The 19,033-nt window shown below is 35.5% G+C and overlaps 1 protein-coding gene and 1 non-coding gene across 2 annotated transcripts; one reads left to right on the forward strand and one right to left on the reverse strand.

Moving 5' to 3' along the window:
• Positions 1 to 6,095: 6,095 nt before the first annotated feature.
• On the reverse strand, positions 6,096 to 6,203 carry LOC112498725 (small nucleolar RNA R71). The gene has a single exon (XR_003066143.1). It is a non-coding gene; the product is annotated as a small nucleolar RNA R71 (small nucleolar RNA).
• A 6,597-nt stretch (positions 6,204 to 12,800) lies between these two features.
• LOC107177393 (uncharacterized) lies at positions 12,801 to 13,295 on the forward strand. The gene has a single exon (XM_015531138.1). It carries the CDS (start codon positions 12,801 to 12,803, stop codon positions 13,293 to 13,295), a length of 495 nt encoding a protein of 164 aa, XP_015386624.1.
• Positions 13,296 to 19,033: the final 5,738 nt, after the last annotated feature.

Consider the following 19,033-nt stretch of genomic DNA (forward strand, 5'->3'; position numbering starts at 1 on the left):
TTGGCATATACAGTAGTAATGTAAGCTTAAAATTTAATTATTGTCGGCAACTCTTCACATTGAATATAAGAAATGCTGGCGAAGAAAGCAACATCGTATTCCTCACTTTAAAAAAATGTTGTCTTAGCAATTATTACTGATCATTTACGTCTTTTTGAATACCATTGGTCATAATCTTTCAATTATGCTCATCTTTTACATATTTCATTCCGCTTTGTCCTTTATATTTGGCTTATGCAAAGTTTTGATTAGATCATCAGCAAGTAGTTATTCTTGTCCTACTTATTTAAAATAGCGTAGAAAGGAAGGAGCTTCGGCTAAAAATGCAAGGTTATTGTCACGTATCACGTTATTTTAGGATCTTAAAAGTTTTTATTTTGGTATTTCTGATATTTAATTAGAGTCAATTATGATATGTGTTTTTATACTTATTTCTATTATAATTATGAATTAGTTTTTCTTTTTAAGTTAACTTATGGTGTGTTTACTTGAGAGTTTAGGGAATGAGAATGAAACTCATATTTACTTGACCAAATGTAATTTGAGAAAGAGAATAAAATGTGTGGGTCCTATACAATTTGAGAATAAGGAATAGAAATTCCATTCCCATGGGGGGTTGGGAATGAGAATGAAACTCATGTTTACTTTTGTATCCCTCTAATTTTTTCATATTTCCCAAGTTACTCTCATTCAAATAACAATTAATTTTATTATTTTAAATGTCATTATTATTATTATTATTAAATTTTATTAACTTTATTATTTTAATTTTTATTAATTATTATTACTATTATTATTATTATTATTATCAAAATTTATTAATTGTATTATTTTAAATGTCATTATTATTATTATTATTATTATTATTAACTTTATTACTTCAATTATTATTTATTATTTTTATTAATATTATCATTATTAACATTTATTATTATTATTGTTATTATTAATTTTATGTTTTTAATTAATATCATTTTTATAATAATATTTATACATGTATCTAGTTAATGAAAATTACATTATTTAATACTATAGATATTTTGGTAAATTGATTCTCATTCCCATTTATTTTGCCAAGTAAACCCATAAATGACATTCCAACACATTCTCATTCCTATTTATTTTTGCCAAGTAAACATTGGAATCTCATTCACATTCCTCATTCCCAAGACAACCCATTCTCATTCTACCCCATTCTCATTCCATGAAGTAAACGCATCATTAGTGAAGTATGTTTACTCTAGGATGGCAATGAGCATCGCCCGCTACGGGTTTGCCGTTATCAAAACCGCATCCGCAAAAAATTTAAATTACCAGACCCGCCCGCAACCTACAACGAATTTTTTGCTGGTTTTCTCATTTAAAATCATGAATATAAAAAATATATTTAATAGTGCATAAAAACTTAAATTATATATTTCGAACTATAAAAATATAATAATAGCCTAAAATATCCGCAAACAATATTCAATTATAGATTTTATCAATGTAAATAAGAAATTAAAATTTCAGCATTAAAAAAAACACAAAATACATTGATCTAACTCAAAATATTTCTATTGTAGGCAAATCATCGTCACTAATATCAATGCCTTACTTCATCTTTTAATCAATATACAAGTATTGTCAATAATATCAACAAGTAGATTTTATGCAATTATCATTAAGGAAAAACAAACAAAATCAATTAAAGTAAAATAAAATATTAGTAATAAAAGTTATAAAATTTCTACTTATTAAAGGCTTATTATATATATATTGCAATAACATAAGTTAGGTTTAGGAATTTGAAACATTAACTTAAATATATTTATGATTAAATTTTTTTATATAATTTTATTGACTAAAATAAAAATATAAATAATGAAAAAATAATGTGGGTTGGTGGATACCCATGCTGGTACCCAGGAGATTTTTTCTCAATACCAAACCCACCCGCAACCCGTAGTGGATTTAAGTTTAAATACTAAACCCACCCGCAACCTGCAAAATTATCTGTACCGAGCGGGTTTTTACGGGTGGGTTTGGGCAGGTTTGCATGTTGGCGGGTAATTTTTCCATCTATATTATAAATATGGAGGTCTTATTATTATTTTCATAGCCTTCAATTTTTCAACGAAAACACCACTTTTATAATTCCTTTGAAATTATCTATCAAAATCTCTTTTGCAGAGTCAATTGGATTAGAGAGTCATCTAATCTCACTTAATCCATTATTAAAATCTTATTGAGTTGTTGGGATTTGAACAAGATCCAATCACGCTTCAATTGAAGCATAACATAGTCGCGTTGGCTTGATTCGGTGTAGAATGATATATAGCATCTATATACCCTATCAATTCTGATTCTGCTACCTCGTTCTAGCACTGGACCAAGTCAATGCAATTAAGTTACGCTCTAATCAAAGCATGATTAGATCTCGTTCTAATCGAAACGACTCAATGAGATTTTAACAATATGTTAAGCGAGATTAGATGATACTCTAATCCAAGTGACTTTGTAATAACTCTATGAAATGAGAGTTATTATGGCAATTCTAGACTTAAATCAAGATCACTTAGAGAGAAAATGATGTGTTTTTATTGCATTTTTGTTACGCTTTGCATAAACATTCATTTTAGTTTAGTCTTAATAAGTTTTGTTTGATTTAAAGTAATTCGTGCTCAAATCATGTGCATAATTGTAGGTTTCTAGAAGCTTATAATTCATGGAAGGGATGCTGATACAGCAGGCTGGCAAAAAGGAGGAAGAATACGGCCACAAAGAAGTGAAACAAAATCTAGAGCAGTGCAGTGCTGTAGTCGTTGCTAGAGCAACCATTGTTGTAGCAATCCTGGAACAAACAACAGAGAAAACTTAGCATAGGATATCTGCAGAATTGCAATCTGCAGTTTCCTACTCTGACTCATGTGCGCCATAGGCTTTTGTTTACCCTAGTTTTCAGTTATAAAAAGGAGCGCGCATCACATAAAATGACGGCAAGGAATTAACATTGGAAAAATAGAGAGGAAAAGAAGAAAACAATCAGAATTCAAGAGAACGAAGTCTGCATCAGTGAAGAATCCAACAGAGTTATTTGGATTCAATCTTCATCGTTCTCTACTTGTTCTTTTCTTTACTCTTTGTTTGAACCGATGTATTTCATGATCAATATTTTGCTGTTTGTTTTTCTTTTTCAAAGTATGAACTAAATTTGATTGTAGTTGAGTGACAAACAATCTAAATGAGTTTTTTACTGTTCCTATAGTTGTTATATAATTGATGTAGCATTTTACTCTAGTACCTATTATTATAATCATTATTTCGGTTGACCATCCATTTAATGGTTCAAGTTAAGATAGAGCCGCAACATGGTCTGTCTGAGTGGATATTATTAGAGTAATACTTGATCTTAATTTAAGTTTCCTGGATTAAGTTTTTCTTGAATCCCATAAGGGTTATACTTGAAGTTAAAATTTGTGAAGAACTAGACATAAACATTCACCTTGTAGGGTAGAGAGAGTAGTTGTTCATAATGTCATACCTTAGATAGAATAGCAACTGGTCATTATTAGGATATTTAAGGGTATGAGAAGTCCAATACGCGGCAGCTGAAAATGATTCTGCCCAATACTGTAGGAATTATTGTAGCAATTGGTGCTAATTTTATGAAAAGCAGTCAATCCATGAAGAGAGTTTGATCATTCAGCTACTTCATTCTCATTTGATTCTTTTACGCAATTTATCTAATCTATTTCATTACTACAGTTATTTGTTTTATTCTCTTACAATTGTTAATTTCAGTAGTAATCAATTCTAACTAGGTTCATCTTGAAATAAAGGTAAATTGCATTATTGTGATTGCTGTAGCATTTCTAGTAACATCAGTTTCTGTGGAGACGATCTAGAATATTCATCACTTTATTACTTGTTGTGTACTAATAACTCTAGGAAATAAGAGTTATTACATAAATTATAGACTTGAGTAAAGGTCATTTAGAGAGCAAATAATGTGTTTTGATTACATTTTGGTGACCTTTTGCATAAACATTCATTTTAGTTGGGTTTTAACAAGTTTTGGTTGAATCATAGTAGTTTGTGCTAAAACAGGTTTTAATTTGTAGGTTTTAAATTCATGAAAGGATGCGGAGACAATAAATGAGAAAGAGGAGGAAGAAGATGGTCACAAAAGAAAGAAAGCACAATCGAAAATAATACAAGAGATGTTGCGGATGTGAGAGCAACCAGTGCTACAGCAATCTGGGAATAACGCGGGAGAAAATATAGACGTGGTCAGTAATTAAATCACGATATGCATGTTTCCTAAATTAAACACATGCACGCTCATGGGTCCCGGCTTTAACCTAATTTGCAATATATAAAGGAGGCATGCACCACATAACAAGCGGCGCGCGGGAGTGGTTATCATCCTAAAATAATTACAAAGGCAAGAAGGAGAAGAAGATTAAGGGTGGCTGTTCGGTGTCGTTGAAAAACTTAGAAGGATCTTTAGACTTTCATCGTGCTTAATTCATATTATCTTTCGTCCTTTGATTGATTAGATGTATTCTGTGATCAGCATATTTATGTTTACTTTTCTTATTCAGAATATGAACTAAATTTCAGTGTAGTTTAGTGACAAATAATCCAATGGGTTCTTGACTGTTCTTATATGTTGTTATGATAATGTCGTAGCATTATACTCTAATAGTTTTTATGATCATAATTGTTATTTCGGTTGACCACCCATTTAATGGTTTCAGTTAAGATAGAGCAGCAAAAATGCATGTCTTAGCGGACATTATTGGAGTATTACTTGTTCTTAAGTTGAGTTTCCTGGATTAGGTCATCTTAAATCCCATAAGGGCAATACTTGAATTAAGATTTGTGATATCCTAGACATAGATGTTCATCTTGTAGGGTAGAGAGATTAAAGTTCATAGTGCCATACATTAAATTTATGAGCAACTGGTCATTGTTAGTAGATTTAAAAGTATGAGATTTCCAACATGCGACAGCTGCGGAAGCAGATTTGTTCTACCCAGTGCTGCAGCACTTGCCATAATAACTGGTGCTAATTCTGTAATCAACAGTCACCCCATTAGGAGAGTTTGATCATTCAACTACTACATTCTCAATTGAATCTTAAGCATAATTAACTTAGTTTATTTCGTACAAGTATTAATTTAGCTTTATTTCTCATAAATAGTGGTTACGGAAGAATAATTTGACAAGTGTTTGATTCGATCTTTAGTTGGTTGCATTATTGTGATTGCTCTAGCACTTTAAGTAACATCAATCCCTGTGGAGACGATCTTGAATACTCATTAATTTATTACTTGTTGTGTATACTTGCACTTTGGCATTAGTAATAATTGATTATATAAATCAATCAACAAGTTTTTAGCGCCGTTGCCAGGGATTGATTGATTATTTTTAAAGTGTGAAGTGAATCGTGATAGCACTAAACTAAACTTGATTCATTTTGATTAGCAGATCAGTACGTGCATGCGCAAGGACGGATCTGTGATATTCCAATTCAATCCTGAGATTGAATGGACTATCAGGAGATTGCGAAGAGAACAAAGAAATTCAAAGACTGTTTCAGACATGAATAATTTACAAGTTGAGGGAAATTTGAACCCTAACGGGCCTTTACAACCAGCCAACATTCAAGAAGAGCAGAATGAACATGCTAACAGGAGACAGCTAGGCAACAACAATATTATTTACATGGCTGATGACAGAGATAGATCTATACGAGATTATGCCGTGCTAACTCCTCAAGTTGTCCATCTTGGCATCATCAGACCTGAAGTAGATGCTGACAACTTTGAGTTAAAACCAGTGATGTTTCAAATGTTGCAAACATTTGGACAATTCAATAGATTGCCAAATGAAGATCCTCATCTCCATCTTAAATTGTTCTTGGAAGTGAGTGGTGCTTTCAAAATTGCTGGAGCAACGCAAGATGCTTTAAGACTGAGGCTCTTTCCTTATTCCTTAAGGGATCGAGCAAGAGCATGGTTAAATTCATTACCATCTGATTGCATCATTACATAGAATGAATTGGCTGATAAATTTTTAATGAAATATTTCCCACCAACAAAGAATGCAAAATTACGGAATGAAATTACCTTTTTCCATCAAATTGAAGATGAGAGTCTGTACGAGGCTTGGGAAAGGTTCAGGGAATTGCTCAGAAGGTGTCCTCATCATGGTACTCCCTGTTGCATTCAATTGGAACTTTCTACAATGGGTTAAAGCTGAGTACAAGGTTAATGGTGGATGCTTCAGCAAATGAGGCTCTGTTATCCAAACCCTACACTGAAGCTTATGAAATTTTGGAGAGAATTGCCAATAATAATTACCAATGGCCTTCAGCTAGGTAACCAGTAGCCAGAAGATCAATAGGGGTACACAGCATTGATGCAATTACGACCCTATAAGCTCAAGTAACTTCATTGACTAACATGGTAAAAGCCATGACAGCTGCTCCAGCAACAGTAAAGCAAGTTACTGAACTTTCTTGTGTTTACTGTGGTGAAGATCATGATTTTGATAATTGCCCTGGAAATCCAGCCTCAGTAAATTATGTGGGTACCTTCAATCGACAACCTCAGAACAACCTTTATTCAAATACTTACAACCCAAGCTGGAAACAACACCCAAATTTCTCATGGGGCAATCAAAATCGAAATGCTCCAGCATTGAATGGACTAAATAGAAACACACAGCCACAACCACCTGGTTTTCATTAACAAAGTCAAGGGCAAAAGCATATCAGTCAGGATCCAATCATTTCGTTGGAAGTATTGATCAAGGAGTACATTGCAAAGAATGAAGCAATTATGCAGAGTCAAGCTGTGTCCTTGAGAAACCTTGAAAATCAAATAGGACAATTAGCTACAACAATGAGTAACAGAACTCAAGGAAGCTTACCTAGCAACACAGAAGATCCTAGGAGAGAGAGCAAAGAACACTACAAAGTGATTAGTCTGAGATCTGGAAAGCATGTTGATATTCCAATTGAGGTAACTAAAAATGGGATGGAATGCAATTTAGTTAAAAAACCAACTCAAAAGGGAAGCTTATTACAGCAAACTCCCCATTAAGACACTGATGCAAGGGATCCAGCTACAGCAATTGCAAAAGAAATTCAACCAGATCTTGCTGAAAAAGACGTTACAACACCAGTAGCCACAACCTGCACCAACTTAAACAAACAGAGTTTGGTATCTTCTGAATGGAACCAGCAGTTTAGACATCCACCACCCTTCCCTCAAAGGTTCCAGAAGTAAAAACAAGACAAGCAGTTTAGTAAATTTCTAGAAGTACTGAAGCAATTGCACATAAACATACCTTTTGTAGAAGCCTTGGAGCAAATGCTAAATTATGTGAAATTTCTAAAAGATATCTAGGCGCGAAAGAGAAGACTGGGAGAATTTGAAATTGTTGCTCTAACACAGGAAAGCAGCCATATGCTTCAGAGTAAAATTCCCACAAAATTGAAAGATCCAGGGAGCTTTACAATACCCTGCTCTATAGGGAATAGGTATGCTAGTAGAGCACTTTGTGATCTGGGAGCTAGTATTAACTTGATGCCATTATCTGTGTTTAAGCAGCTTAGAGTGGGGGAGTGCAGACCAACAACTGTCACTCTACAATTGGCTGACAGATCTCATGCATATCCTGAAGGAAAGATAGAGGATGTACTGGTGAAAGTTGACAAATTCATTTTTCCAGTGGATTTCATTGTGCTGGAGTTTGAAGCTGACAAAGAGGTACCCATTATACTTGGCAGGCATTTTTTACCAACTGGAAAAACTCTGATAGATGTGCAAAAATGAGAGCTGACCATGAGAGTGAATGACCAGCAAGTCACATTCAATGTACTAGAGACTATGAGAAACCATGATGAACTAGAAGACTGCAATTTCTTAAGTGTAGTGGATCTTGTTGTAGCAGATAGAATGGACAGGTGCTGCAGTAATGTTCTTAACAAAGTCACCACCTTTGAGGAGGTTGAAGAGGAAGATGTTATAGCAATTCAAACTGATTGGATGGACAAACATCAATCTAATAGGCACAACAGAACAATTGAACACCTGAATCTCTCAGACAGAAAAGTAAAACCAACTTTACCATTTATTGAATGATCCCCTAGTCTTGAATTAAAACTGTTACCTTCACATTTAAAGTATGCTTATCTTGGCCAAAATAACACACTCCCTGTAATCATATCGTCTACTTTGGATGCAGGTCAAGAGCAAAGCTTAGTGGATTTGCTGGGAAAATACAAAAGAGCAATTGGATGGACCATGTCAGACATAAAGGGTATCAGCCCATCAATCTGTATGCATAAGATCCTCTAAGAAGACTATTCCAGCAGTTCAGTGGAGCACTAGAGAAGGCTAAATCTTATTATGAAAGAAGTGGTAAAGAAGGAAATCATCAAATGGTTAGATGCTGGAATCATATACCCAATATCAGACAGTTCATGGGTAAGCCCAGTTCAGTGTGTTCCAAAGAAATGAGGGATAACAATAATGGCTAATGAGAAGAATGAACTTATTCCTATAAGGACAGTGACTGGATGGAGAGTGTGTATGGATTACAGCAAGCTCAACAAAGTCACAAGGAAAGACCATTTCCCACTTCCATTCATAGATCAGATGCTGGAAAGACTTGATAGAAAACAATATTACTGTTTCTTAGATGGATATTCAGGCTACAACCAGATTGCTATAGCACCAGAGGATCAAGAGAAGACTACATTTACCTGTCCTTATGGAACATTTGCCTTCAGAAGAATGCCATTTGGGTTATGCAATGCTCCAATAACTTTTCAGAGATGCATGATGTCTATATTTTTTGACATGGTAGAGTAGACTTTGGAAGTTTTCATGGATGATTTCTCAGTTTTTGGAGAAATATACAGCAACTGTTTACATAACTTGGAAGCAGTTCTTAAAATATGTGAGATAACCAACTTAGTACTTAATTGGGAGAAGTGCCATTTCATGGTGCAGGAAGGAATAGTGCTGGGTCACAAGATATCCAAGGATGGTATTGAGGTAGACAAAGCCAAGATAGAGGTAATCGATAAACTGCCAATCCCAACTTCAGTAAAGGGGATTATGAGTTTTTTAGGTCATGCTGGATTCTACAGAAGATTCATTAAGGATTTTTTCAAAGTAGCCAAGCCTTTGTGTTCATTGCTGGAGCACGACAAACCATTTCAATTTGACAAAGAATGTCTTCAAGCATTTGGAGAATTAAAGAAAGCCCTCATTACTGCTCCAGTAGTTATATCTCCAGATTGGAATTTACCATTTGAATTGATGTGTGATGCTAGTGATCATTCTGTGGGAGCAGTATTAGGGCAAATGAAGGATAAGGTTTTTCATTCCATATACTATGCAAGCAAAACTTTCACTCCAACACAGATCAATTACATAACTACAGAGAAAGAGTTGTTGGCAGTAGTTTTTGCTTTTGACAAATTCAGAGCTTACCTGGTAGGTACTAAAGTAACTGTTTACACAGATCATGCAGCTATCAAATATTTAATTTCAAAGAAGAATACCAAACCAAGACTAATGAGATGGATCTTATTGCTTCAAGAATTTGATTTAGAAATTAAAGATAGAAAGGGGACTGAGAATCAAGTGGCAGACCACTTATCACGGTTGGAAGCAGACATTAGTACATTGACAAAGAATGGTATCACTGAAACTTTTCCTGATGAACAGTTGTTGGTAGTACAGGAAGCACAGATGCTACAGCAGTCAGAATCTCCTTGGTATGCAGACTTTGCTAATTATCTAGTAAGTGGGTTGCTACTACCTGACCTGAAATTTCAAGAGAAAAAAAAGTTTCTTTATGATGTTAAGAGCTACCAGTGGGATGACCCACACCTATATAAGCTATGCTCAGATCAAGTAATTAGAAGATATGTTGCAGCAGAAAAAATACCTCATATACTGGAGTCATGTCATGCTGCAGCATACGAAGGACATTTTGGGGGTCACCGAACAACTGCCAAAATTATGCAATCAGGTTATTTTTGGCCCACTATTTTTAAAGATGCTTATGACTTTGTTAAAAGTTGTGACAGATCTCAAAGAACAGGGAACATAACTAGCAGATATGAGATGCCATTGACCAACATACTGGAAGTGGAAGTTTTTGATGTATAGGGAATAGATTTCATGGGAACCTTTCCCCCATCCTTTGGGAACTTATATATCCTGGTTGCTGTAGATTATGTCTCCAAGTGGGTGGAAGCTACAGCATTACTTACCAATGATGCTAAAACAGTGGTAACCTTTCTTCAAAAAAATATTTTTTCCAGGTTTGGCACTCCTAGAGCAATTATTAGTGATGAAGGTGCACATTTTTGCAACAAAATCTTTGCTTCCGCAATGCTGAAATATGGAGTCAGACACAAGGTAGCAACAACATATCACCCACAATCAAATAGTCAGGCTGAAGTGTCCAACAGAGAAATTAAGAAGATTTTAGAAAAAGTGGTGAACCCAACAAGGAAGGATTGGTCTTTACATTTGCATGACTCTTTATGGGCCTACAGAACAATATACAAAACCTCACTCGGCATGTCTCCCTATCGAATTATTTACGACAAGGCCTGTCATTTACCTCTAGAGCTCGAGCATAAAGCACACTGGGCACTGAAGAAACTAAATTGGGATATGCATACTGCAGCAGAACAAAAGAAGCTTCAACTTTGTGAGCTTGATGAATTAAGGTTATTTTTGTATGAAAATGCCAGAATTTATAAAGAAAGAACAAAACACTGGCATGACAAGTATATTCAACACAAGAAGCTCACCCCTGGTCAATTAGTGTTGCTCTACAATACAAGACTAAGATTGTTTCCGGGAAAGCTCAAGTCACGATGGTCTAGCCCATTTAAACTGTTAAAATCTTACCCTCATGGGGCTGTTGATCTTTTGGATGAACAAACAGGCCACCAATTCAAGGTTAATGGGCACAGGATTAAGCATTACATACATCCAGCAGCATAAGGTTCAAAGGAGGTGTTACTCCTTCAAGAACCCAGCCTTTGAGCAAAGACAGAAGGTCAGGCTGAAGGACCTTAAATCAAGAGCTTCATGAGAGGCAGTCCATTAAGGAACCAGCCAGTATAAACCAATTTTGATATCCTTTGGTTTTATGGACAATTATTCCTATTTACTATTTTCGTTAATCGTATTTTTCCATTTTTATCATTTTAAATTATTGCATTCCTTATTTTCGATGTCATTTAATCTACTTATTTTCATAATTTTAGATTTACTTTTAGTGTGAAATAGAGGTGACAATTGAATTTCATATTGACAAGTGCAAGAATCTGGTGACAGAATTCAGAGGACAACAACCACGTGTCACACGCTTTGGTATGGATTCTGTACCCGTTATTGGAATACACAAGGGGGGGCTGCAACAACAATTTTTCCCGTTACAGTAAATTAAAGGTTGGAGCCTTCACTTACCGTTGGAGATGAAAACATGACAGATGGACGCTCGGATATGGATAGAAATTGCATAAACAAATCTCTGAAATCACAGTTTTAATTTCAATAACTGATAATTTTGGGATATGCACATTTAATTCAAATATTTTATTCCCTCAATTATCTCTAAATTACTATAGTTATCTCCACATTATAGTCCACTATAAAAAGGAATCACTGTGCTTAGTGTCCACGCCACTATTCCCCATCTCTTTCGCAAGTCCAACTCTCTAAATTCTTAATTGGTTTTTCTCTTTTTATTCTCAGACACAGTAGCTTCAATCTGTTATTGTTGCAGCAATGCCGAGATACAAGAAAACAGCCAACCGCTTGAAAGATCCATCATGATTCCAGAGTTACCACGCTGAGGAAAAATACGAAGAATTCATAGAGCCGCATCAGATTCTGGAAGAAAAAGTATTTTAATTTCCAGACCAACTCACTGGAATTGTGCAAACAATTCATAATGCTGTAGCAAAGAGAGGATGACTAGAGTTCTGCAAACACCCTCGCAATCCTGTACTGCCGGTGGTAAAAGAATTTTATGCCAATTTGGTAAGCCCTGATCAGCACAACATTTGGGTAAGAAATATTCTTGTTCCATTGGACTCCCGTGTTATCAATGTTTTTTATAACTTACCTGCTGAGATTACTTGTAAGTGTGCTAAATTGCGTGATAAGTTAACCCCGAAAAAGTGGACCACCATTTTTACAACTCTTACCATCGAAGGGGCATCATAGGTTAACGAGGAGGGGCATGTAGTTAACAGGATAGATTTGAAACCAATTGCTAAGGTGTGGGTGAAATTTTTAAAATTTAGGCTTATGCCCACTACTCACACGACTACGGTTTCACAAGAACGATTGGTTTTGTTATATGTCCTTGTAAAAGGGCTTCCCATAGATGTGGGTAGCATCATTGCAAAAGAAATCTGAGAATGTGCGGCCAAAACTCACTGAACTGCTGCTTTGTTATTTCCTTCACTTATCACCAGCATTTGTGTAGTTTCAAGTGTTCGTCTTGAAGCCAGCGATGAGCATGTCAAGAATGATGGTGCCTTCACGGCACGAACAATTGAAAGAGTTGCTGGCGAGAGTGCTGGAACAACAATTGAACCAGCTGCTGTAATAGGGGCACGACGAACTCTTGGCTTAGAACAGACTATCCAGGCACTAAGCACCAGTATCCATTAGTGTGTGGAAGCTCAGCAGAGGGAAAATGGTCGGTTTTGGAGTTTTCTACAGCACCTGGATGGACAACTACACCAATTTAATGAATACATGAAACGCAATCATCGGAACTTCCCTGCGTCCCTGCTCCAGCAATACAATTTTGACACTAGCACCACAGGTGCTCTAGCAGACACCAGCGAAGAAGCCACTGCTTCAGATGAACCAGCAAAGCAAGCTGCAACTGAACCACTAGCAGAAGTTGACTCAGAAGATGCTGAACCATCTGACCCACCTGAGGATGAAGGGGACAAATATGAGACTGATAGCTCACCCTCAGAGGCAGAGGATAATTCAAAACAAGAACAAGAGGAACTGCCCATCCCAACCCAATCCAAAACCCGGAAACAACACATTATTCAAGAAGAGGAGGAGGAAGACCCTGACATGGAACCTCCTATTCCAGTCTTTTTAGGCAAAGGAAAGGCCGAGGGTAAAGAAAAACTGACAACACCTCAAACCTCTAACGACGAGATGGAGCGAATCGATACTGAACTGGCTACTGCAGCAACCAGAGCCATGCCTACATCTGAGCAAGCCAAGTAACTACTTGAGGTCATCGCTGCCATCATGGCTGAGGGCCAGGCAGCTGATGGATTGACCCTGAAACCACCACAACAAACTCCTAGCCAGCCTATCCGCACCAGTCCAAGGCAACCCAGCAAACAAAAAAGTAGTACAACTGCGAGTACTGCTACAGTAACCCCAACCACAACTTCTCTCACCAGCCCTGCAGCGAAAAGGACAAAGCAATTGCCAGCCACTTCCCTAAAGGCTTCACCAAAAGATAAGCTGCGCAGTGCCTCCAAGAAGCGCTGACAGCATCAATATCATGGGCTGCAGTCCCCACCACAGGGGAGTACTTTTATCTCATTCGTTTACGTTTTCTTAAAAAAAAAAAAACTTTTTGTTGTTATCCATTTGTGTGCTTTTATATTTTATTTGCTTGTGAGGACACAACACCTCTCAAGTTTGGGGGGGTTGTTTCCGAATGCATGTGTCTTATGTTTGTGTTGTGTGAAGCTCTATTATCTGTTATTTGTGTATGGATTTGAAAACCTAATGAAGATAAATTGAGTGCTATTCAATATTTATGAGAATGCCAAGTAGAGATAGTTATATATAGAAGTGAAATTCTGTCCCAACACTTAGCCCGTGATTGAGTTGTATGAGACTGCTATAGCAAAACCAAAAGAATAGAAAATGTCTTAAGTTTTGAAGGGAGAAGCATGTTGATTGAGTGTGATATTTATGCTCCAATGGTTTAAGTTGCTGAGTAACCAGATCTGAGTATGTACCTCATATGCAGAAATGTGTAAAAAGGCAGCGAGAGTTATGAGCAATGTTGTAGATATTGTCCTCTGTCTAAAAGTATTGAGTAGCCAGGTCTGTTCATGAGCCCCATGTTCAGCCTTGAGTCAAAGATATCTTGAGATAAGACTATACCACAGATATTGCTACAACAACTCTGATCTGGACATGATTTGAGTAATTGGGTGTCATCATTACAAGTGATAGACATTCACATGAAAAATAAATGTTACAGTGAGGGGGCTGATTATCCCTCAGGTTATCAATGTTAAAGCTATCACAGTTTGAATATGTGGAATCTATGCTACCACTTGTAAGAATGAAGTATATCACTGCTGAAACTTCTACAATCCTTTGGTAATGTTACAGCACATCTGGAATTCAATCACAAAGGCAGCACACACACAATATGGACAGAAAGAAGCTTAAATCTAGAACTGGTCTACTATGGGCATTTTGTATGATTAGGATTATGATCTGAAGGTGGAAGAATCTTTGTAAATTTGATAAAAGAGCTGAAGTCGTCTGCATGTTTGTTTGCGGGAAATGTTAATATATGTCATTACTTGAGGACAAGCAATAGTTTAAGTTTGGGGGTGTGATAACTCTAGGAAATAAGAGTTATTACATAAATTATAGACTTAAGTAAAGGTCATTTAGAGAGTAAATAATGTGTTTTGATTACACCAAAAAGGTCATTTAGAGAGTAAATAATGTGTTTTGATTACATTTTGGTGACCTTTTGCATAAACATTCATTTTAGTTGGGTTTTAACAAGTTTTGCTTAAATCATAGTAGTTTGTGCTAAAACAGGTTGTAGTGCTTAGGAGTGGTTAATTACTTCAATCAACTCTAAACACTTCCCAAGATCACAATCAAACAAACAAGATGCACCAAGAATCAATCCAGCCAAATACACACAGAGACTAGAACTAAAAAGAATAAAGAAAAGAACAAGAGTTAACGTGGTTCAGCTAGCTTCAATCTAGCTTACATCCACGGGAGAAACAGAACCCATTTGTATTGATTGTTCATAGAAGTTACAGAGAGCTTCTCAAGCTGATTACAGAGTCTTTCAAGAAGCCTATGTTTCAATCTTCATAAAACTCACAATAACTCTCACTCCCTCTCTCCTCTGTTGACAGAATCAGTTGTATATAACAACTTGTTAACGAATCAGTAACGAACCCAAAAGCCCACGTGACTGGCACGTGAATTAACTGATTCTAACGAACCAAGAAAGCAGCTTATCCCTGTACGTGGAACTCTCGTGCATCACTTAAACTAAAACGACCTTCACCCATGTCGTTCTCAAGTGTAAGTGTTGCTTTCCAAAATGCGACATCAGCTAGTCGTTTTACCACTGATTTGATTCACAATACAACACATGTTTTAATTTGTAGGTTTTAAATTCATGAAAGGATGCGGAGACAATAGATGAGAAAGAGGAGGAAGAAGATGGTCACAAAAGAAAGAAAGCACAATCGGAAATAATACAAGAGATGTTGCGGATGTGAGAGCAACCAGTGCTGCAGCAATCTGAGAATTACGTAGGAGAAAATATAGGCGTGGTCAGCAATTAAATCACGATCTGCATGTTTCCTAAATTAAACACATGCACGCTCATGGGTCCCGGCTTTAACCTAATTTGCAATATATAAAGGAGGCATGCACCACATAACAAGCGGCGCGCGGGAGTGGTTATCATCCTAAAACAATTACAAAGGCAAGAATGAGAAGAAGATTAAGGGTGGCTGTTCGGTGTCGTTGAAAAACCGAGAAGGATCTTTAGACTTTCATCGTGCCTAATTCATATTATCTTTCGTCCTTTGATTGATTGGATGTATTCTGTGATCAGCATATTTATGTTTACTTTTCTTATTCAGAATATGAACTAAATTTCAGTGTAGTTGAGTGACAAATAATCCAATGGGTTCTTGACTGTTCTTATATGTTGTTATGATAATGTCGTAGCATTATACTCTAATAGTTTTTATGATCATAATTGTTATTTCGGTTGACCACCCATTTAATGGTTTCAGTTAAGATAGAGTAGTAAAAGGGCATGTCTTAGCGGACATTATTGGAGTATTACTTGTTCTTAAGTTGAGTTTCCTGGATTAGGTCATCTTAAATCCCATAAGGGCAATACTTGAATTAAGATTTGTGATATCCTAGACATAGATGTTCATCTTGTAGGGTAGAGAGATTAAAGTTCATAGTGCCATACATTAAAAATATGAGATTTAAAAGTATGAGATTTCCAACATGCGACAGCTGCGGAAGCAGATTTGTTCTACCCAGTGCTGCAGCACTTGCCATAACAACTGGTGCTAATTCTGTAATCAACAATCACCCCATTAGGAGAGTTTGATCATTCAACTACTACATTCTCAATTGAATCTTAAGCATAATTAACTTAGTTTATTTCGTACAAGTATTAATTTAGCTTTATTTCTCATAAATAGTGGTTACGGAAGAATAATTTGACAAGTGTTTGATTCGATCTTTAGTTGGTTGCATTATTGTGATTGCTCTAGCACTTTGAGTAACATCAATCCCTGTGGAGACGATCTTGAATACTCATTAATTTATTACTTGTTGTGTATACTTGCACTTTGGCATTAGTAATAATTGATTATATAAATCAATCAACATGTAAACTTGCACATTGACATCAATAACAATTGAGTAAAAATTAACCAACACTCTACAAGAAATAGTTTGATAGATAATTCTGAAGGATTTATAAAAGGTGTTTTTTTTATTGAATAATTGAAGGTGAAGCTATGAAAATAATAATAAGACTTCTCTATTTATAATAGAGTAAACATATTTCCCTAAGTTAACTTAAAAGAAAAACTAAATTACAATTATAATAGAAACAAAAGACTAAAACACATACCATAATTGACTCTAATTAAAATAGAAAATACAAAAAATTCCTAAATAAAAAAATTTAAAATCCTAAAATAACATACTCTATCAGCCTTCCGCTCTTGAAGAAAAACTCATCCTCGACTTTTTCTAGATAATGGAACCTTAAGTGAAGCATCAATACATCTTGGAGATTGAACTCATAGCCTCACTTGTTGTTCATGTTTGAAACTCAAAATTCTCCATGCTTCATCTTTTTCGTGCGCTTATGAGTAACTCTTTGAAAAGGTGAGGTCTTATACGAACAAATCACTTCCAAGCCTTTTAAGTCTTTTGCCAAATCTCGCTCAATGATCTTGCTAACTAACTTTATGTTTGTAGTCAAATCTTTTTCAAGAATATCCTTCTTACAATTCAACGTGGATAGGCATAATCATATCAATCATTATTAGGTCTCTTTAACTTGATTTTGCTGCACAAACTCAATCGTACCATTAAGCTCAATGCTAAAATCAAGAATAATTTGTACATCTTCTTTAAAAGTATTATATAGATCAACAATCTCATTATCTTTTACTTTTATCTGCGTAAAAAGAGATGGTTCAATGTCATCAATAAATAAAATAGTCTTCCACTAATTGTCTCATATAAATCCATTCTTTGATTTCTTTTTGCCTTTGTTGAATCCTTGATTCTTATAGTTGTTCCCACTAATCTAAAGTGTCACCTGTCAACTTAAATGATGCATAAGCAACAGCTACTTTCGATGAGCTGATTTGAAGAAAATCATCAATCATTCATATCGAATCAAAATATCATCAATGAGAAAATATAAAATGTGATACTCTATCTTTATCATTTTTTCTCAAGTTAGAAATACAACTAATGGTAAAATTGTAAATAAGGGTCAATTCTCAGGTTTAGTGTTGCTGGTGCCTGGTGGCCGTGATTTGGAGTGGTGATGATCTGATCTAGTATATATAGTGGTAAGGAATGCAATCGTGACCACATGCTAAACATAATTGCAGTGATTAGATCAAAAAATCAACTTGAAGTAGTGGTTCTGGTGCTTGGTTGTGTTTCCGCAGCGGAAATTATGTAAGCTAATTGGACTTGGTGATTGTTGATATTGGATGTGCGGCTTGAGGGAAGTTTGATGATGACGTGTGATCAATGGTGAGGCTACAATGTTGGTGGTGGCGCTAGCGATGGAACTGCAGGTTTTGGGTGATTTACGGTAGTTACGAGCAGTAGTTGTGGTTGGGCTTCTTAGGGTTTGGTCATAGTGGATGGTGAGTATGTTGGTTGTAATGGCTAGAGATGATAGTGGTCGAATTATGGAGGTAGTAGAGGTGACTGTGGTAGCTAAGGTTTTGTGATTCGGGGATTTTGATTTTTTTTTCCTTTTCAATGGTGGATTCAGTAGGGATGGATGTAGGATAGCTAGGAAAGCTATGCAAGTAGATAGAACCCGCTCTAATACCAATTGACGGAGCGGGATAGCAAAAGGAAAGTTGATAGGGTATATGAGCACTAGATGTAGTTCGAGCATTGGACCAAGCCAATGCAAATAAGTTACACTCTAATCGAAGCATGATTAGATCTCGTTCTAATGCAAACAATTCAATGAGATTTTAAATACATGTTAAACGAGATTAGATGATGCTCTGATCCAAACGATGTATAAGAGAGATTTAAATAGATAATTTTAAAGGAATTACAAAAGGGGTATTTTTTTTAATAACGGAGGCCACGTTATGAAAACAATAATAATATCCCCCTATTTATAATAGAGTAAACATACTTCTTTAAGTTTACTTAAAAAGGAAACTAAATCACAATTATAATTGAAATAAAAGATAAAACACATAAAAACTCTAATTAGAAATTAAAAAAAAACCTAATTAAAATTTTTTTAAGATCCTAAAATAACGTCCTACATCATAATATCTTCTTTTCTTTCAAAATATTAATTTCCCAACTAGGGTGTCTGCACAAATTGGATAATCCAATTTTTCCTATGGATAATAACTAATCAAAACAGCCAGATGATATAACAAATGATATTTGGGTCCTTATTTCGGCATCAACTTACT

The sequence above is a fragment of the Citrus sinensis genome, chromosome 6 (genome assembly GCF_022201045.2).
Source record: "Citrus sinensis cultivar Valencia sweet orange chromosome 6, DVS_A1.0, whole genome shotgun sequence".
NCBI classification, from domain to species: Eukaryota; Viridiplantae; Streptophyta; class Magnoliopsida; order Sapindales; family Rutaceae; genus Citrus; species Citrus sinensis.

What these genes read in the sequence shown, in the direction of transcription:
- LOC107177393 (XM_015531138.1), top strand. Translation starts at nt 12,801, where the DNA reads ATGAAACGCAATCATCGGAACTTCCCTGCGTCCCTGCTCCAGCAATAC.